The sequence below is a fragment of the Phyllostomus hastatus genome, unplaced genomic scaffold (genome assembly GCF_019186645.2).
Source record: "Phyllostomus hastatus isolate PE091 unplaced genomic scaffold, TTU_PhHast_1.1 phas_scaffold_46, whole genome shotgun sequence".
Lineage (NCBI taxonomy): Eukaryota > Metazoa > Chordata > Mammalia > Chiroptera > Phyllostomidae > Phyllostomus > Phyllostomus hastatus.
Window position 1 is genome coordinate 5,369,014 of NW_025334032.1, and position 21,296 is coordinate 5,390,309.

A 21,296-nucleotide genomic window follows, 5' to 3' on the forward strand; every position below is an offset into this window, starting at 1 on the left:
TCTTTGTAAAGCTGGGTAAGAGGCAGAGCTCTTGAGCTCTCAAGCTTCCGAAGGAAGGTATTTTCAAGTACGGGGCTTCTCACCTCCTTCACCATTCTCCAGTTGGCTTGTATCACAAGCTCTGCCTGAGTAGGTGACACCAGAAAGAGTATGGAAAGGACTATGTTTATTGTTGTTCTTCTCAGTCACAACCCTACACATATCATGACTCTCTGTGAATATAAAAGATGAACACATGGATAAAACAAGAGATAAGATTAACTGACTTCTGCAGAAGTAAATACTTAACAGAGTAGGGCAATTGAGCAAGCTGGAAAAAATTATCTTGAGTCTATAAGATGGGTGGGGCTCTACTTGAAAGCTGCTCACTAAATTTGAGTCATTAACTTGACCTAGGGAGAAAAGGCAGAGCAAAACTCTACTGTGTACATGGTAACTTGGTCATAGGACACTTAGGGCCCCTGTGCTCTATCTACAACTCCAGCCACCAGTTAGCCTCACAATCAGCATTACCCAATCTTCTACTAGGCATGACCTCAGGTGCACTCTCCAGCATAAACACCACACTCACTTCAGAAGGTGCCTAAAAAAATAAGGGGGAAGGATAACATTACTGTATTTTGGCTTCTGTTATTCTTTTAAAGGATGATATGAAGTGGGATGTTTTAAAGGAGAGACCAGGATCCATTTATTTTGCTTAAATCAGGTGGAGAGATTAAGAAAATTGTTAGTTTTGCTGGGGCTGCCATAACAAAATCCCACAGATGGGTGAGTTAAACAACAGAAGTTTATTCCTCACAGTCCTGGAGGATACAAGTCTGAGATTAAGATGTCAACAGGGTTGGTGCCTTCTGAGGCTTTTCCTTGGCTTGTAGATGGCTGCCCTCTCTGTCTTCACATGATCTTCTTGCCTCTGTGTTCTTATTTCCTAATATTCTCTTATTACCAGGACACCAGTGCTATTGGGTTAGGGCACACTCTAATGACCTTATTTTAAAGACCCTATCTCCAAATACAGTCACATTCAGAGTAACTTGGGGTTAGAACTTCAATGTATGAACTTTGGGCAGACACAATTCATTGCGTAAAAATTCCTTGGGGATAGAATTAAGGAACGATACTGACAAAGTGACACTCGACACTCCACTCCACAATGATGATGATCACTGGGGCAGAAAGGAGGCAGCCAATGAAGGCAGCCAGCATTTCCCAGCCCAGTTACATGAGTACACTGAGGAGGCAGTTGTGTGTGTGAGGCAACACTGGTTCTCCAGGTACAGCCCCTTAGGCCCCCATCAGCTGCATAACACTGATGTCAGTGGTCTTCCTATATATTGAGAAGACATCTTGCCAGACCTGCTTACCTCATATGTTCTTCTCTACACTGGACAACCCCACATGCCTGTCCCAGGGGCACTCAAGCCTACCTTTTCCAACCCCCAAACTCTATCTTATCCCATATTCTCTATCCAGGGAATGACACTACCATCAGTGAAGCCATCCAATCCCAAACCTGGGGGCCCTCCAGATACTTCCCCTATCAGGGGTATCCAACCTTTTGGTATCTCTGGGCCACACTGGAAGGAGAGTTGTCTTGGGCCACGTATCAAATACACAAAAACTAATGAGAACAAAAAATCTCATAATGTTTTAAGTAAATTTATGATTTTGTGTTGTACCACATTCATAGCCATCCTGGGCTGCAGGTTGGACACCCCTGCCTAAGCTCTTCTCTCAGAGTCTAACCATCTCCACTTAACACTTAACCCATTGTATTGTCATTGTCTGCTTACCATTGTATGTGTCACTTACTGGTCTACATGATCCATGAAGTTTAGGGTCCATGTCTTCATTATTCCCATTCTATCCCCAGAGCTTAGGATAATACTTGATAAATGTATGAATTATTGAAGAAATGAATGTTGAAGGTGAGGATTGGCCCAGAGACAAAATTGTAAATTATGGGAGAAGTCGGGTGTCTCCAGCCTACCCTTTCTGCACAGGCCCTCCTCCATCTCTCTGAGCCTCCCAATTTCTAGGTAGAGCAGCCCTTTGTGCTTGCAGATTGAACTGATGAGTGTTTACTGGGACTAAATCTCTGGCACTGTGCTACCTAAGCACATTAGCCTCATGTGCAACCTACCGAAGGGAATACATTAGGCATTATCAAACACACACATGTAGAGGGCTCCTTGGTTCCTTGGGACAGGTCATCTCCTGCTACCTGCCCCATTGCAGAGCAACTAGAGGCAACAGAGCATATGTAGGTCAGGGCTCCTTGGAATCAAAGCATGTGAGTACTGGAAGTGCAGTGCGCCTTTGGCGTTAAGAAAACGAGATTTTCAAGATTTTAACCAGGAGGAACAAGGGCATCCAAGTCATAAGAGACACATTTTGCCTGAGATGTGATCTGACCTTCACACCACAGGATGATGGCACAGCCTGTCCCTGAGCCTGGCTGTCCACACATGCCAGAGAAACTTCTCAGTTTCTACATCTGTCTCATACACAGTAACTTGTTGAAGTGAGAAAGAAACTGTAGTGAAAGCTGCGTGGTAGTTAACTTATGGTGTGTGGTGATGCCAAGGAAGTAGTGATTCTCAGTGGAAATGTGCTTTCTGGAGAAATCCAAAAGCCTGTAGGAACATTTGGGTATCTACAAACCTGATATATGAAACTCTCTGTTCTTCCCCATTTAAATGTCAAGTGATTAAAAATTATTAGAAGTCATCATAAGACCCTCCACCCAATGGGAAAGTCCTCTGAACCCCTCTGCTGGTAGGCACCCTTGTCCACCCCAAAGGAATGGGACTCAGGGACATCGTCATGGAGTCCTGACCTACAGGGCTGTCCTGGACCCCTAGACTTTCTTCTGGAATGAGCTCCATATGGAGGGTGAGGAGACCCTTTGAGGGAGTCCCTCTGGTGCTTCCATTTTGTAATGGAGTTATTTTGATAGGATCTGAAAAGCAAACCATGACAGTAAAACTGTTTTAGACCAGCTAGTGTTTAAAGCTGACCCCTCTTACTGTTTCTTCCTAGCTTCCCCTTCCCAGTAGGGGCTCTGAGGCGGTGTGAGGGCTCAGGGCTGGGGAGGCATCATGGATGGGCTGAGACTCAGAGAAGAGTGTCTGGAAAGTGTCTGTTCAGAAACTGGTAGGTGTTATGGGTTGAATGTTGTCCCCCCAAAAATATAGGACGATGTTCCTAACCCCTAGGACCTGCAAATATGACTTGAATTGGAAATAGAGTCTTTGCAAATACAATGAAGCTACAACGAGTGCTGGTGTCCTTATAAAAAGAAAGAAATGCCATGTGAAGACAGACAGACACACAGAGAGTGCCATGTGAAAATAATGGCATAGATCATGTGATGCATCTCCAAGCCAAGGACAATGAGGATCGCCTGCAAGGCACCAAAGCTGGGGAGGGGCCTGGAGCAGACTCTCCCTTGCAGCCTCAAAAGGAATTAGTCCTGCTGACACTTTCATTTCAGCCCTTCAGCCTCTGGAACTGTGAGAGAATAAATTTTTGTTGTTTTAAGCCACCCAGTTTATGGTGTTTTGTTACAACAGCCCTAGCAAACTAAGACCACAGGCAAGAGAGATGCTGGCATAAGCATCCAAGGAGGGCCAGTGGTTTTCAAACTTGAGCATGGAGCTGAATTCTCTGAAGAGCCTGTTAAAACACAGTGTATTGGGCCACACTCCTACAGTGGCTGTTTCAGAAGGTCTGGAGAGTGGTCCAAGAATGTGCATTTCTAATAAGTCCACAGGGGGTGCTGATGCTGCTGGCCCAAGAACCATAGTGTGAGAACCACTGCCCTAGGGGACAGTTTGGCCTGGGCACTGGAACATTCTAGCTCTAGTAATAGAGATGTGTGCTCCCACTGACATGAGCTGTGCCAACCCACTTAAGAAAACTTTAATGGCCACCATCAGTTTTCACTCTAAATGATTTCTTCAGTTTTAAGTGATTTACACATGTGTTGATTAATGGACTTTCATAATAACTCCATGTGGTAGATATTATAGTCTCTGTTTTTACAGACAAGGAAAATGAGGCTCAGATGGGAGTGCAAATCCTCAGCAGCACTCTTCCTCCTGACTCCCTGAGCTAAGGATTTTATGCTCAGAGCCTGGCCTTGGAGCATTCCTGGCTAGTTAAGCCCTCAGAATTCAGATTTCTTTTATCTTTGTAAATCCCTCCCATCATCACCTTGTTGGAAAGAAAGCCATTCCCATCCACCCATGGCCAGCACTGCAAACCAAAGGTGCATCTCAGCTCCACCCTTGCTCCCCACCCATTGTGGTCACTTCCTGCCAGATCTCATGATCTAGGTCCTCTTTGCTGACGCTGTTTTGTTCCCTAATGCCCTCCAGATATGACTTCTTCCTTCTTGCTTCCACAGTCTATTGACAAACTGGCCCCAAGCTGCTTTGGAGCTGAGAAGCCTGAAGTGCAGGGTGAATGGGATACGAGAAATGCTCGAGGGGATGGTCAAGAAGGATTTGTAATGTCAGTTGGAGTCAGTTAGCTCTGTTTGCCTGGCCACCTCCAAGGAGGGGCCTCTTGGGTATGAAGGCAGCTCTAGTCTTCACAGCTGGTCACTGGGCAAGGGAACCAGGCCCCTTCTTGCACCTTCTATGCCCTTTGACAAGTGCTGGGTTGGTGCAAACTGGGTGGGAGTATGAGCTTTGAACACCAGTCCGGGTGTGGGCACAACTGTTGGGCTTATGAGATTCACTCAGAGAGGCCAACATAGGATGCAGAGGTGGACCTTTCAGCTCAGGTTCCACATCTTGAATCCCTTGGGCTCAGGCAGGAGATAGTCAGGAAGAAGGAAACTCCAGAGGTGACTCAAGGCTAAGATAAAGGACATCAATACAAGACAGAGATTCTGTTCTAAGACAGGTTGTCCCCCCTTTCTGGAAAAGTGCTGAATCATGATGACTCATGAATGCACCTTTGCAGAAGATGCTGTGTGACCCCTGCTTCATTATAATAGCACTATAATAAATTAACATTGTGTGAACCCCTTCCCCAGTGGCCAATCAATGAAAATCATGGGAGACCACATGCGCAGTAGCTTTAAAGTAATATAACTACTTGTATATGTATATGTGCAATAAAATACCCACCAAAACTAGCCAGGAAATATCTGCCCTATAAGAATAGAATTCCTCCAGCCCTTGAGGTCAATCTCTGCTCAGAGTTGGCCCTCTCCCATGTTCTGTGGAGTGTACTATCGCTTAATAAATCTGCTCTCTCTTTCTCTCTGCTATGAACTCTCTTGTTCGGTTCAATTCTTTGTCCACAATCTCCAAGAACTTGGTTACCTGTGACAGGGCCACAAGAGCAGAGTTCCAAATTCTCTGAATCTTTGATTACCCACCCACCTGCTGCAGGCCAGTAGTGCCCCCAAAGCAGGTGCTGGCCATCACATCCCCAGCACTGGTGTTTAATGCTGAGACCTGTCTGGCCGCCGACACTCACAGCTAGATGTCTGTAGGTAACCCTGGAACAAGTGTCCTCTCAGCCTGGAACCCAATGGTGCCAGAGTTAGGGGGGCAGAATAGAGGAAAGCCTGCCCAGAACTTTGACATGAGCCCCTGAGGGCTTTTGATGGCATGCAATGTAGCAGACTGCATGAGAGAGATTATCCTTATTTACTCAAACCACTGAGAATGGACTGATCACTAACCCTCATTACAGGGGCAGAGTGCACACATTTCTCAGGAACTTACAAACTAGTTGCCACCTGAGACAATTCCTTCCCAAGAAAGCATAGCATAAAGCTCTATGAGGAAGAGTCAAGTGCCCAAAATGCAGTCAGGAATTTCGAGGTGCAAAAATAAGATCATCAGGAACAGAAGAGGGACTGAGGATGATGTCACAGGGGACCCTGTCTGAAGTTTGAAGGTCGAGGATGGAAAGATGAGTGAGGGGCTTTCAAGGGACAGGAAAGGCCACTGTGAGAATGAGCAGGAAGGGCTGAGGCCCATGTGCCAAAACAGACAGTGCATTGGCCCTAGTGCTCCCTGCATTTTGGCAAAGAGGTGCACAAAATGCAAGACTGCCCGAGTCAATCTACTCCATACATTGCTTTAAACTCAAGAAGGTGCAACAAAAGCTTTGTTTTTATCTGATGTAAGTAATACCTAAGTGGATAAATACTTTCTGATGTGCACAAATGAAAAACTTTTGCCTGTTCCTCCTTCTTCCTTTCTCCAACTTTGTTCCCAATTCCACAAGTAATGCTTTCTCGTTGCACACATGAGTCAAACTTTTCCAACAAAAGTTAACACAAAATCTCTTCACCCCCACCCAACCCCAGAAGCATCCAGGTTGATAACTTAGTGTGCATCCTCCTGTGTTTTCTGACCTTTTTCAGGAAAATTTCATCATTTTTTATAAATGTTAACTCTAAGCTTTCACCAGTTTGGGTGTGGAAGCTTTTTGCTCTTTATAACATTTTGCTTCCCCAAATTTGAAACATAGTCTAAATAATTGATATCATACTCAGTCAATGATTTTTTTCAATGGTCTGTATTTACTGTGAAAATACTCTTTTCCCAAAAAAGACAACACATACCCCTTTAGAGGCTGAGGAGCTTCATTATTATTTATTACGATACATTGGAGGTGGATTCATTATGAAGCTAATGAAGTTCAAATCTTAGGGCTCCTTACTCACCATCCAAGGCTCTTTATCTAGTTTTGTATTTATTTATGTTTTGCTTAAAGAATCCCCCTCCCCCAAATTGTATAAGCCAATGACTCATTAGACTTTGTTTTCCTCTAAAGGCATGGAGCCTCTGGTCTGGTTGGTACTTTGTATTTCTGAGGAAGTTCTCCCCAGGGATGAAGAGGAGGATGCTGCCGCTCTTCGTTTTAAAATGCTGAGGAGCCATTTCCTGTAATGCGTAGATGCAAAGAAGTAAATAATAGGGTCAATGCCACAGTTCATGTTCATGAGGGACACGGTGAGCTGAAGGGACACTTTAAAAGCTGTCTGCTCAGGGCAAGATGGCAGGTAGAGTGTCTGTCTCACCATGAACTGAATGATGTTGAGATGGTAAGGGCTGAAGCACACAATCACGGCCACCAGCACCACCAGAGTGAGCAGGCAGGCCCTCCGGTGGTGCCCTTTCTCATTCATCACAGGGTTTTCCCTGGCAGTCCTGCACAGCTTCACTGTGATCTTCACGTAACAAAATAACATGATCCCTACTGGCCCACAGAAGCTTATAACACAGGCCACTAGGATTATGAGAGGCAGCCTAAAGACCTTCTCAATGCTGACGTACTCCATGCAGGTGATCCTGCCTGCCACGGGCTTAGTCATGCTTATCAGGAGGAGAGGCACTGTCTGCAGAACTGCCAGGGCCCAGATGGCCACACAGATGAGCTTTGCTTGGCTGGCACTGTGGAGCCGGGGGCACTGGTGGGTGCGGACCACAGCTAGATAGCGATCCACGCTCACACAAGTCATGAGGTAGACCCCACCATAGGTGTTCAAGTAGAATATGAATGCTGTCAGCCTGCAAAGCCCTTCACCAAAAGGCCAGCTGAAGTCCAGTGCATAATAGGTGATTTTCCCAGGCAGGGCCAGCGTGAACAGAAGGTCAGACACTGCCAGGTGGACCAAGTAGACACCTGTTGAGTTGATCTTCTTGCCCTTTTGACAGGCTAGGCAAAGGGCAAGGATATTTCCCAGGGTGCTGAAGACCAAAAGGACTGTGTAGAACAGACAGAGTATCACGCTGGCTACTCGGGGTGGGTGGTGAGGAAGGCAGAAGCTGACATTGTGGGAGATGCTACTTGGGTCAGCTGTGCTGGAAGCCATGTCATAGAGTCCTTGAGGAGACAAAAAAATAAATAGTGTAATACTGAATCTGTGGGGTTATACCTCTATATAGCAATAATTAATAATTTGCTAAGGCAACATGCACATGAAAAACATCTCTTTTTAAGTAAAATTTTTGTTGAAGTGTAACATACTGTTCCAGCTACTATTGCCATGTAACAAATTACCCTTGAAATTTAGCAACTTAAAACAAACTTTATTATGCCCACTGTCAGGTTTGGAGCAGGACACTGTGAGAATGGCTTTTCTCTGCTCCTCAGTGTTGGGAGCCTCAGCTGAGAAGAATCAGCAACTGGAGAGTGATGTAAGGGCAGAGGCTGGGACCATCTGGAGGTGACTTCACTGAAATGTGTGCCATTTAATGCTGGGTTTTGGCTGGAGCCTCCACCAGGGCTGTCAACTAAAGTACCTGGACATGGGCTCGTCATGAGATGGGGTTTCCTCACAGCGTGGCAGCCTAATGGTAATTAGATTCCTCACATAGCAGTTTGAGACTCCAAAAGAAAGTGTCTCAGTAACTGGGTAGAAGCTCCATCTATTAACCATGGCTTTTCCATCTTCTAATGCATTTACATCTTAGGGCCTCTCTGACCCTGGAGGAATTGCCCCTCCTCGAGTTAGCCAATTCTATGAGTGTGTTTTCAAATGCAAACCAACCAATCCAGAGTCACATCCCAACCACCTCTTTGTTGGGCTCTCACACTCTAGGCCACTATCCCCCTGGCTGAATCACCCTAGGGCCAAAGTATCAAACAACCAGGGCAGCCCTTATGTTCCAGAGCCTGTTGAAATTATTCAAACTAGACAATCCTAAACTTGCTTGCCCTGCCTTGCCTGTTCCTTTCCACAGAAACCACAATAAAGGCCTTTGCCCTTATTTCTGCCCCTCTCTCTCTGTCTCCTGACTGACCCAGAGCTTCCTGTGCGGCCCCCTGTGATGTGGTATGCCCCTTCTTTTTGGGATCTGTGAGTTACAATCCAACTTTTTTAACAGCAATTGCCTCCTGATCTGTCTTCCTTCTTAACCTCCAATTTTCCATTACCACACTACATCACCTTTTCTAACCTAGCCGCAGAAGTGTTTCATCGTCACTCCCACCACCCTCTCTACCTAACACAAGTGAGTCACAAGCCCAGTCAGAATCAGAAGGAGGCATAGCCCCCACCTTTCAAATAGGAGGAATGTCAAAGGATTTGCAGCCATTTTTAAATCACAATACAGACACCCAAAAATGTGTGCTAATCATACAAGTACAGCTTGATGATTTTTACAAAGTTAACGGTTCTGTGTGATTAGCAACCAGATTAGGAAACTTACTTCAAAACGTTCCCAGAAGCACTCCTTCCCCCCCTACCCCACCCTCTACCTCCACTCAAGTGTAACCACTAACCTAACTTCTAAAATCACAACTCAGACTCTGACTGCAGTCCTTCACAAACCCCTTGACTGTGATTCTTGGAGCCCAGACAACCAAATCTGCTCAGAGACTTGGGAGACACAGCCCTAGGCTGGCTTCCTGCCTGCCTCCATCCAGCCTATTCCTTCCTGCAGCAGGAAGGGGCTGCTCTCCCTCCCAGCCCGCCCCACAGCTCCCCATGTATGTCCTCCTCTTTCTTTCTGTCACAAATTCACACACATATACTCACACCCTCACACACTCTCACCCACATACCCCTGTGGAAGTGTGACCTGGTAGTCTAGAAGTGGGCAAGCCAATGTCATGGCCCTGGAAACTGAACCCCCATTGAAATTGCTACCCTGTGGAGTAAAACCTTCCTCTAGAAGTCTTGCAATGTCCAACTCAAAAGGGCAGGCTGCTCTTCCTTGTCTCTTCCTTCCCTAACAATTTGGTTCTTAGGCCACGCTGAGCATCAGTGGCTACCAAGTGAGCTGGTGACTATGGGAAGGGGTGTTCAGTTCAGAGGTCAGAGTGGGAGCAGGGTGAGGGGAGCCATCTCAAGGGGCAAGTTCAGCTCAGGAGGGTCCCAGCCACAGGTCAAAACTCACTTTCTAGAATCAGCTTTTCAAGTCACAGAACAGCTATTTGACTCCTGTTTGAAAGCTGTGTTCAGGACTCACAGGGCACGAGAATGGGACTGGCTCCTGAGGAGATCCCACCCTTGACAATTGTCCCCACTTCCCAACTTTCCAGGCCTCTTTCTTGGATGCATAACCTGGCAGTCTTGCTCTGGCAGGCCCTGGGACCTCAAACCTTAGGGGGTCACCCCTCAGCCTGCTCATTTCCTCAGCCTAGGATGCCTGTGCCCCTCCCTTCACTGCCTGGCACATCATACACCACCTCAGGCCTGCTAAGTACCACCTCCTCTCTAAAACCTCTGAACAATGCACAAGCCCCTCCACCCTCAGTGTTTGTGTAACACTTGATGGCAACTCTTGGGTATGTCTCACAGGGACACTACTCAATGAACCTCTGCAGCTCAGTACCCTAGATGCTGTGTCTTGTTCTAGTCCTGCTTTTTGGTCTTTGAACGAACAAGTGCTCTGAACCTTGGTTCACTAGAAGCCCCATGGCCCCCCTCCCCAAAGATAACCATAGAGAAGTCACATCCATAGCATAAGGAAGTTAGGCAGATGCTGTCACAACTGTAAGTCTGGTTGTGACAGCTTCCTTTCTATCCTATTTATGTGCCCCCCACAGGCTGGGATTTAGACCATAGATGCAACTATCAAGCCATCAGAATCAGTCCAGACAGATCAGACCCAAATTAGGAGCCCAAGAGAAAGGGGCACACTCTCAGGCCCTGATGTCTCTCATCTGCTCTGCTTCCAGAAAGTTCTAAAGGTTAGCCCTAGGATCTGACCATGTGGAGCCATCCTGGGCCTATCAGCAGGTTTCTCTTAGTGACTTGAGGCTGACACTCACCTTCGATCCCTCTGGCCTGACCTGTCCTTCTGCCCCCACAAGAATGGTAGGGATATCTCCTTGCTGGAGAGCTGGGGTTGGGTAGGGTTGTTCTACCCACTGGCACCAGAAGCAAAAAGAGAGGGCTGTGAACAGCAGCTACAATCTGAACCTTTTTCTCAGAGCCCCAGCACCTGTCTCATACCCTGAGAAAACTCACCTGTGGCTCACTTACCTCACTCCCCAAGGGCAATGTACAGGTTGCCCAGCAGAGCTGAGTCCAGGGGCCAGATATCTTCCTAGGTGACCCCAGAGCATCAAAGATGCCCGTGCCCTCTCCCTTCTGTAGGAATTAAATCAGTTCACCACACTAGACTCCACACTCTTCCTCCTTTCACTCACCCCTGCTGAAAAAAAAAAAATGAAAAAAAAAACACACAAAAAAACAGGGTATCAGCCACGGTAATCTTCTTGCCACATGACGTGCACGTTCAGCCACAAGTTCCAACCAGGCCTGTCCCCCATGCCTCCTAGAAAGGAGTAAGAAGAAAATCACTTTGGGAAGCCACTTTCCTTTCTGTTTCATTTTTGTCCCCCACCCCCAGCCCCTGCCACAGGCTGAAATTTAGACCATAGATGTGACTATCAAGCCATCAGAGTCAGGAAATTCAAAAGCAGCCACGATTCTTCCCTTTCACCTCCCCACCCCGCATGACAAGGAGTGATGAGCTAAGAAAGCAAGAGGTCCTATCTGGGGACCCTGATAAGCTCAGCTGCCTTGTAGGAAAGTGGAGAAGGGACACAGCTTGGCTTGGGTTTCCTGGATTTCATGTCTTAATGGAGGCCGAAAGCCATGTTTGCAGTCCTGCTAGACAGCACTTACAAGGGCTGCACTTAGCAGGGGTTGAATAGGCTGGGTCACAATTAAACCAGGATGTTCCCCAGCAGGACGGGATGGGGATTAAGACCACCTCTCACCACAGCTCTTTCGTTGCTCTCATTTCCTGGAGAACGGTTTTCCCTGCCACACAGGTGGCCCATAAATGAGACATCAAACCCATCCTTTGATTAGGACTGTCCCTCACTCCTAACAGTCATCACTGGAATATAAGTGTGTGTATTATTTCTGAAACTTTCTCTGCACACCTCAGGAAGTCCACCTCAATCAGCAATCAGCTCTCCAGCCTGGTCTGAAACACTCTCTCCCAGACTCTTGTATCCCAACATGGCATCCCATGTGCCTCAATTTTCCCAATCTAGAATATGGATCATTGTGCTCCCTTACTTGGCCTCCCACTGACAAAAGTCACAGAACCCAATTTTTCCCAGGTATAAATTGGGCCCTAAAACATGTACCCCAAAGTTCCTGATCTATTGGAGAGAAGTTTTGTAAAGGAGCCCTTTCTTATCAGAAACTTACTGTTAACTTCCCTCCCAGCACCCCCAGAAGGAAGAGCTTCCAGAGGTGCCTGTCTTACACACACCTCACAAACACTAAGGGAACCTCCCTCCATGTCCTCAAAACATTTAGGATTCTCTTATTAAAAATGAGACCTAGAAGGCCCAAGAAGAACAAGGCATTATACCATACCCCATCCACTATGTTTATTCATGATTCGTTCAGTCCATGTTTATTAAGTGCCAACTTCAAGCCAGGCACAACACTATAAGGACACGTGTGTGCAGGGAGGAAAATACTTTCCTCCAACTGCCTGAATTTAGTGGCTGAGACCCTGCCAATTAAACTGACAAAAGAAAGATTAACAAGCAAAAAGGCATACACATTTTATTTGATATTAATAGTTTTAGATGTCACAGAAACCTTCACAGAAAAGAAATGAGGACCCATAGAAGTGGTTTAGCCTCAGCTGGTGTGGCTCAGTGGATTGAGTCTGGGCCTGTGAACCAAAGGGTCACTGGTTCGATTCCCAGTTAGGGCACATGCCTGGGTTTCAGGCTAGGTCCCCAGTGGGAGGTGCACAAGAGGCAATCACACGTTGATGTTTCTCTCCCTCTTTTTCTCCTTCCCTTCCCCTCTCTCTAAAAATAAATAAATAAAATCTTTTCTTTAAAAAAAAGTGGTTTAGACCTCAGAGTTTATATAGCATTTTAACAAAGAGCAATAAATTGTGGAGACTGACAAGACAAAGGAAGGTAAATATATGGGAAAACTAATGGAAGATAAGGGCTGTTTAGTAGTTTGGCATGCAGATCTCTCTCACTGTTGACTCTGGGATAAGAGTCTGGAGTCCCCTCAGGTCACTGAAAGCTATTCTCCCCCTGGTATGGAGAGAGAAACAGCTTTACAAATGAAAATTTATGTCCTGTGTATAGAGAATTTTTCTTCTGTTTCTGCAATTTCTTAATTGCCTTCAGGTCAAAATAATCTTTAGGCCAAAGTGCATCTCTAGGTGGCATATTCTCATCCCCTTCATGTGGACATGTAACTGGAGAATACGTGGTAGGCTGTCATTGGGTTCATACAAACACATCAGAGAATCCCTTTACATGAGCATGGCATGGAGTCTGGCTGACCCCTTACCAAGTTATCATCTCTTCTGAACATTTAGAACATAATCTAGGTATAAGTAGCAGCCCTTATTGCCCATTACTTCCTGTCCCTCATCCTGTGTTAATTGCCTTTGCAAGGCACTGGATTTCACATTGCCTTAGGCTGTTGTTCTCCAATTGTTTCTTGTACAGGGGTGTTTCATTTCAACCAGCTGATGAGTTTTTTAGGGGTAGAAACTGCAGCAGGCTCTCTTATCCAAAGGGCTACTAAAGTAGGGGGTATGGGAGACATCGTCTAGTCCAGAGGAAGCCAGAGTTCAGGAGGTCTGTGAGCTCGGATGAGAAAACAACTGTCTTTATTTTCACTAGGCTCTAACTGAAGTGTAACATTGCAGTTATGGACATGGATAGCCAGCCACAGTGGTATGAAGTATGACTGTGACTCTGTCACTGATAGAAATCATGGATCTTTTCAAAGCCCATTACAGGCAATTCAGGTACTTTGATGTACAATGCACATGCACCACTACTTTGAAATTACAGTTATTTATTAATAAAGAATGACATGTAACATGATATCAAAAAGCTGTTTTTTAACATCTGATAACTGTATTTTAACATGAGAAGTTTTTTTGCAATCTTATGTGTTTTACTTTCTGTATTAAAACCATTACTCTGCCCAGTGGTCCTTAGACTTCACCTGAGGGGTCCATGGCACAAGCAAAGATGGAGAAACCTTGATCTGACTTAACATTTTTGCCTTCCAAGTGGGGAAACTGAGGAACAATATTTTCCCAAAGCCTCCTGGCTTATCCACTGAGACAGGACTGGAGCCCTTCGCTCCTGTTTCTTTTTCAGGGCTCTCCTGTTAATGCAGCACTTTTAAATCCACACCCCCCCACCTCAACAAATATTGTTTTCCAAAGGCTGGAATTTGGACCTAAGGTGTGACTCCCTGACCTATATTAACTATCCCGATTCCTTCTCAAGGTGGCTTAACAGGCCTCCATCCTCTTAATCCACTTGTCATTTTCCACCTGCCCCCCACCCCTGACCCCTAAATAGAGCAGAGCGGCTTCCCTGCTCACTCGGGCCCAGGAGACCAGTAGCAATAACAGCAATAACAATGGCACCTACTCTGAGGACCTATTCTGTGTTCGACATTCTTAACTTTATTTATACCTCACTTCTGTGGGGGGAGGGGTCCACCCACAGATCTCCCCCTGCCACCACAGATGAGAATAAGTCCACCAAGACATGATCTGCTTGGGAAGGAAAGGCTGGCCAGTCTCTCAGAGGAGAAAGGCATTTAGCCTCTCTCTCAGTGGGCTTTTATTGAGTTTAGCTTGCATAGGGATGCATATCAAAGAAAGGAGGTATGGTTTACAGATAACATTTCTGGGATCATGGGGGTCCTTTTGAGTCAGGGTCTGGTAGACAAGGTGATACCAATCAGCTGTAAAACCTTGGGGAACAAACTTATTTTGTGCTTGGACCCTTGACATTTAAATTGAGGACATTCTTAGCAAAGCAGGTTTCATAGGATTTTATGCATTCTTTCTTAGGCCTGATTGCCCTTCTCCAGGAACCACCCATTCCAGCACAGGGCTACACCTCACCTTCAGCATTGTTTTAGGCTTAAGTCAGGTGGGGGAAGTAAGGCAGCCAAGAGATTACACTTTTTACAGATAAAATGAGGACTCAGGCTATGATAAAGCCGAGGGGTGAGGGTTTTTTGGTCCCTTCCCCACAATTCCCTAAGTCCTTCCCTGATGGCCTCTTCATGACTGTGCCTGTCTTAGGTTGTTCCTTTCTTGAGGAATCTTACCCATCATTGACTATCTAGCCATCCTCCAGGGGCCAAGGAGGGTGAAGTAAAGGGGGCAGAGACTGCGCACCTGCCAGGAGGGTAAGTTTTGTCTCCTTAGTAGCTTATGGTCCCAAGGTCCCCTAGCCGTGGGGCATTTTCACCTGTCAGTGGAGTTACAGCTCCCGAAACCAGGCAGGATGGTTCCCAACGCACTTCATCCACAAAGAGGCATTATTATCCCCACTTCATAGATGAATAAAATGAGGATCAGAAAAGTTAAGTGATTTATTCAAGGCCACATAGCAAATTACATCAAAGATCCAGATTCTTCTGATGGGTTCAATAACCAGAAGGCTGCAGCTGGGACTGGAAGTAGGGAGGTGGCCAAAGAATAGTGTCTCCCAGGTGTGAAGGACACAATGACTCAGTGCTGCTCTTCCGGGTGTGGGCGGAGTCCCTGCAGCTGTGGCTAGTGATGTCTGAGCTTAGAAACCACCCTGGGTGTTACCCTGGAAGCAGCTTCACAGGGCACTGATTTCTGATGCCATCTGTGCCTGCCCAAGGAAAGCAGAGACAGTACCCTCTATGTCATCTCTGTGGCTTGCACCTGTGTGTTCCATGAGCATCTTCAGCCCCAAGGGTAAACAGTGTAGCACGGTGTGGTTTAGCTCAAGGTGCAGCCACTGTCCTGGGGCTCTATAAAGCCAATGTCTTTTTTCCCCTTTATTTTTGTAATAATGAGGAAGAAAAGTATTGAGAGTGGGTACAAATGTATTTGTTTCTTTTTAAAAAAATCTGTGGATCACTGATAGGACTTCTAGACACTTAAATAACATTTATTTAATAACACCCATAGTGAATGTCTACATTATATTGAACTTCCAAAACTAACTAGGGATACAACAGCAACAGAACCCTTCCAGGGAGAGTTTGGGGCCCTAAGGGAACGCCCAGGAGGAGGCTCTTCTGAGTCCTGAGGAATTAGGGTCCTGTGTAGTCAGGGAGGTTTCCTGAAGTTGTATAATTAATATGAAAAACAATTTGCCAAACACATACCTCTACTGAAACAGAAGGAAAGAGAGCAGGGAGTTGTGCACTGGATCTCTATGTCACTTTCATTCCTATTTCATTTACCCATACAAGTTACACAGCTGCACATCTAATTTCAAGACAAGGAAGCTGGGGAGAAACACTGGGAAAACAAAAACACCACTAAATGCATCTGTCTATCCAACCCAGGACTCATGTGTCCAACTATCTACTGGTTACACTAAAATCACTGGGATCAGACCAATGTGTTTAATTCCTCAGAGCACTTTACCTCCTGGATTGGCCCATCTCCACAAACACACCCATAGAGCCATCCTGCATGCCTCCCTCACTCTTTTTTCAATGTGCCAACCACCCCCAAGTCTCCTCCATGACATACTTGAGGCATTGGCCATAGTCTAGGCTTTGCCATCTCTCTCAAGGAAGACGACCACAGCTACTTGTTCTCCAGTCTTGGCTCTCAACCTTGATACTCCAGTCCACTCTAAATTCTCCATCCCAAGGTAAGAATGAGTTTGCTTGAATGCACAGTGGCCCAACATTTCTTAATGCACAATTCTGATGTCATGATCTGGCATCTGCTACTCTCTCTACCTGGAATACAATTTCCCCCTTCCATGTATCCGTGATCAAGTCAGCTTAAGTCGTCTTTGCTCAAGACAGATCAAGCAACACCACCTCCTCTGGGCAGTTTGCCTTGACTATCCCTACCCAACCACCTCATGTTCATTTTCTGACCTCCTCTGGCATACTGTATATTAGTGTACAATGTAAATGTAAATGACTACCATTTGTCAGATTGTGAGGCACTGTGGGAAATGGGATGAGTTTTCATGCATCTTAGTCTCTCTAGGGCCTGACACAGGCCTTGGCATGGAAGAAGTGCTTAGTAAATGATCACTGAACACAGGAGCAGTGGTGAGGTACTGCTTTCCAAAACCTGCCTACCAACAGTTCCTACGGGCTCATCTCATTCAAAGCCTTCTTCCTATGAGGATTCATTGAGCATCTACTTAGTACCTTGTGCTACCCACAGGGGAGGGGGTAAAATGTAGTCTAACACACATTTATATCCACAGGATATTTTAGTTTGAGTGGGAAGTTAGGATGACTGCAGGTCACTAAGAGCCATGTGGTGCCAGACCTGGAAGCAACAGCTGGGAATAAAAAGTTCCCCCTTCTGTCTTCACATGATCTCATAGTCACCAAACAGAGGAACCCAACAGAAGTTCTATCCTCCCACATTGCAAATAAGGAAGCTGAGGCCCAGAGAGGTGAGTGAAGTGAGTCATCCAAAGTCACACAGATAACTGCAGACATCACCTAAGCCTAGATGAGCCTACAGCTTCTCAAACAAATGCTCTTCAAGAAAAAGAAGGCATGGGTACCTCCCACTCCACATCATGCAAAGTGCAAGTGAAAGCAAATCCAAAGTTAATGAAAACAATACTGTTTTCTTTTCCCTGTACTTTTCCTTTAAGAGGGAGTTGAAATTTAGTTGAAACACTCCTTTCTCTCTTTCAGTCAATAATTGTTATTTAAGCACTTTTCATGCTCAAGACACTGTGCTAGGCACAGTTGTTGAGCCAAGAGAAAAACCCACCCTTTCCTCAGATTATGGGAACAAGATATATGTGCCTGCACATTAACCAAGAATGCAAGGGAAATGCCAAATGGATAGTTCAGGCAATGAAGATAGTTTGCAAAAGTTTCACAAGAAAATGCCCCTATGAGAGACTTAGTCAGAAAAACAATTCCTGGCGGAGATCCCTGGGTTCCACTCAAACCCAGCCCTGATCAATGCCCATCTGTGACCCTACTGTGTAGTGTGACTTCACTGGTGAGCATATAGCTGAAAAGCACAGAATCAACAAAATGAGATGATCTTGTAATCAATTGTGTCAGACTTTCTCCTAAATCCAAACTCCTCCCCAGAGCCCTGCACAGCATCCAATGAATCAGCCTCAATGAATCAATGTGTGTTCAGAATGAATGCATTCATTCTCCTTTGTACAGATTTCCTTCTGCAGAGGTTGAATCCAAAAGGATTCAATCTTTACTCTTAGTTGTTCTGTTAGTAAGTTTTTTGTTGAAATACAACACACTTAGAGAAGTAAATTAAATGAATTTTCATAAAGTAAACACACCCATAGAACCAGCACTCTAATAAAAAACCAGAACATTCTGTGCACCTCTGAAGCCCCTTCCAGTCACCTGTTCACAAGGTTAGCACTATCACCTACATTATTTTTGCTTGTTTTGGACTTTATATAAATAAAATCATATAGCCTTTCAGCTCTGATTTTTTTCATTTTATTAATATTTTAAAGTTAGTATTTTCACATTTATTAGTATGAGTATTTACTGGAGATTTACAGTTTCATAAGAAACACTGATTTTCTCAAACAGAAAAAGAGTTTTTTTAAAGGATATTTTCTTAGAAGAATAAAACAAGTCTCTTCAGCAAGCATTGGGCCCCTTTAAATTGCAGGAACCAGTGAACCAGTGAACCAGAAGTTATTCAACATTATTTTGCTGAGATTCATTCATATTCTTTTGTCATTGTTGTTCTTGGTTGGAGGTTAGCATTCATTCCCCTCCAAAGTATACTGCATTTCTTTTTTTAACTTTTTTTATTATTGTTGAAGTACAGTTGTCTCCATTCCCCCACACACACACACCACTTACCACCACTCCACCCATGCCCCCCCGACTCCATCTTGCTTCCCTATGGCTTTGTCCCTGTGTTCTTTCTATGTGTCCCTTGACAACCCTTCTCCTCACCCCCCCCCACTACCTCCTCACCCTTCTGGTTACTGTCAGTTTGTTCATTATTTCAATGTCTCTGGTTATATTTTGCTTGCTTCTTTGTTTTGTTGATTAGGTTCCAATTGTAGGTGAGATCGTATGGTATTTGTCTTTCACCGCCTGGCTTTTTTCACTTAGCACAATGCTCTCCAGATCCACTGATGGTGTTACGAAGGGTAGGAGCTCCTTCTTTCTTTCTGCTGCATATTTCCATTGTGTAAATGTACCACAGTTCTTTGATCCACTCATTTACTGATGGGCACTAAGGTTTAAGGTTGCTTCCAACACTTGGCTATTGTAAATTGTGCTGCTATGAAGGTTGGGGTGCATAGGTTCTTCTAAGTTGGTGTTTCAGGATTTGTAGTGCATAATCCCAGCAGTAGAATTGCTGGGTCAAAAGGCACTTCCATTTCTAGTTTTCTGAGGAAATTCCATACTGTTTTCCAGAGTGGCTGCCTGAGTATGCATTCCCACCAACAGTGTACTAGGGTTCCCTTTTCTTCACAACCTTGCCGTCACTTGTTGTCTGTTGATTTGTTTATGATGGCCATTCTGACAAGTGTGAGGTGGTATCTCATTCTGGTTTCAATTTGCATCTTTCTGATGGCTAGTAATGCTGAGCATCCTTTCATATGTCTCTGGGCCCTCAGTATGTCCTCGTAGGGGAAGTATCTGTTCAGGTCCTTTGCCTGTTTTTTAATTGGGTTGTTTGTCTTCCTAGAGTACAGTCATGTGAGTTCTTTATATATTTTGGAGATCAAACCCTTGTCCGAAGTATGATTTCCAAATATATTTTGCCCTATGGTTGGTTCCCTTTTCATTTTGCTAATGTTTTCTTTAGCCATGCAGAAGCTTTTTATTTTGAAGAAGTCCCATTTATTTAATCTTTCCTTTTTCTCCTTTGCTATAGAGGAAATGTTGGTGAAAATGTTGCTGTGGGACTTCCAGCCAAGATGGAGTCATGGGTAGACACACTGTGCCTCCTCGCACAACCAAAAGAAGGACAATAACAAATTTAAAAACAAAAAAAACAACCAGAACTGACAGAAAGTCGAACTGTATGGAAGTCCGAGAACCAAGGAGTTAAGGAGAAACATTCATCCAGACCGGTAGGAGGGGGCAGAGGCAGTGGAAAGGGCTGGCAGCAAGGCAGCAGCTGGTGGACTGGGCAAGGTGGCAGCTAGCAGACAGGATGGTCCCACATTCTTGTGCAGCTAAACCAGGAGGAAAAACTGGGGAGTGATACAGACCTCGCAACCCAGAGTTCCAGCATGAAAATTAAGCCTCAAACCTCTGATTGAAAACACCTCTGGGGGTTCAAGCGGCAGCAGAAGGAACTCCCAGCTTCACAGAGAGTTCATTGGAGAGACCAACAGGGTCCTAGAATGCACACAAACCCACCCACCCCGCACCAGAAGGGCCCAATTTGATTGTGGGTGGTGAGGGAAGTGACTGAAAACCAGCAGAGAGTGAAGCAAGCAGCATTGTTCCCTCTCTGGCCCCTCCCCCACATACAGAGTCAAAATACAGCAAGGTGGGTTGCCTCACCCTGGTGAACACCTAAAGCCCCACCCCTTTACAACTTATCAGGTGTGCCAAGACAAAGAAATATAGCCCAAATGGAAGAACAGAGTAAAGCCTCAGAAAGAGAGCTAAGCAAGGAGGAGATCGCCAACCTATCTGATGGGGAATGCAAAGCCCTGGTACTCAAAATGCTCACAGATCTGATTGAGCTTGGTTGAAAAATGAAAGAACAAATGAAGGACACCCAAAGTGAAATAAAGCAGAAGGTTCAGGGAACCAGCAGTGACAAGAAGGAAACCAGGGCTCAAAGCAACAATTTGGAACAAAAGGACAAAAGAAACATTCATCAAAATGCAGAAACAAGAATTTGAAAAAGTGAAGCAACTCTTACAGACCTCTGGGACAACCTGAAATGTTCCAATATCTGAATTATAGGGGTGCCAAAAGGAGAAGAAAAAGACCAAGAAATTGAAAACTTACTGTAAGGTTTTCTTAGACCCCGCCGAGGAAATAAACAGCCAATTAGCCATGGAAACGGGCAGATGAGCTTTATTTTGGAAGTTTGTGCTCCCAGGCGATGTTTTCCCCACCCGGAGAAGGGGCTAAGAAAAGACCACGCGGGAGAAGAGAAGGGCTGGGAGTTTTATATGGCTTGACTTCTCGCGGGAGCCAAGGATTTGTTCTTGGTGAACAAAGAAGCAACTTAGCATTGGTGGCTCCTGGTCTGATGTCAGTCACCTCTTCTGGGTCAGAGTTCAGTTGCCATATTACTTGTAGTCCAAATGGTGGCCATATTTGTAGTCCAAAATGCTAATTGTAACTAGATTCCCACTTGTCCTATCCTGCCCATCCTGACACT

The 21,296-nt window shown here is 45.3% G+C and overlaps 1 protein-coding gene across 1 annotated transcript; it reads right to left on the reverse strand.

Annotated features, from left to right (window-relative positions):
• Positions 1-6,702: 6,702 nt before the first annotated feature.
• Positions 6,703-20,960, reverse strand: LOC123807732 (G-protein coupled receptor 183-like). The gene is made up of 3 exons (XM_045821779.1): positions 20,918-20,960; positions 10,970-11,141; positions 6,703-7,860 (listed from the first exon to the last, which is right to left on the reverse strand). Exon 3 carries the CDS (start codon positions 7,847-7,849, stop codon positions 6,785-6,787), a length of 1,065 nt encoding a protein of 354 aa, XP_045677735.1. The 5' UTR covers positions 7,850-7,860; positions 10,970-11,141; positions 20,918-20,960; the 3' UTR covers positions 6,703-6,784.
• Positions 20,961-21,296: the final 336 nt, after the last annotated feature.

Bases quoted from the DNA above. Each gene is read 5' to 3' on its own strand.
- LOC123807732 (XM_045821779.1), bottom strand. From the start codon at position 7,849: ATGGCTTCCAGCACAGCTGACCCAAGTAGCATCTCCCACAATGTCAGC.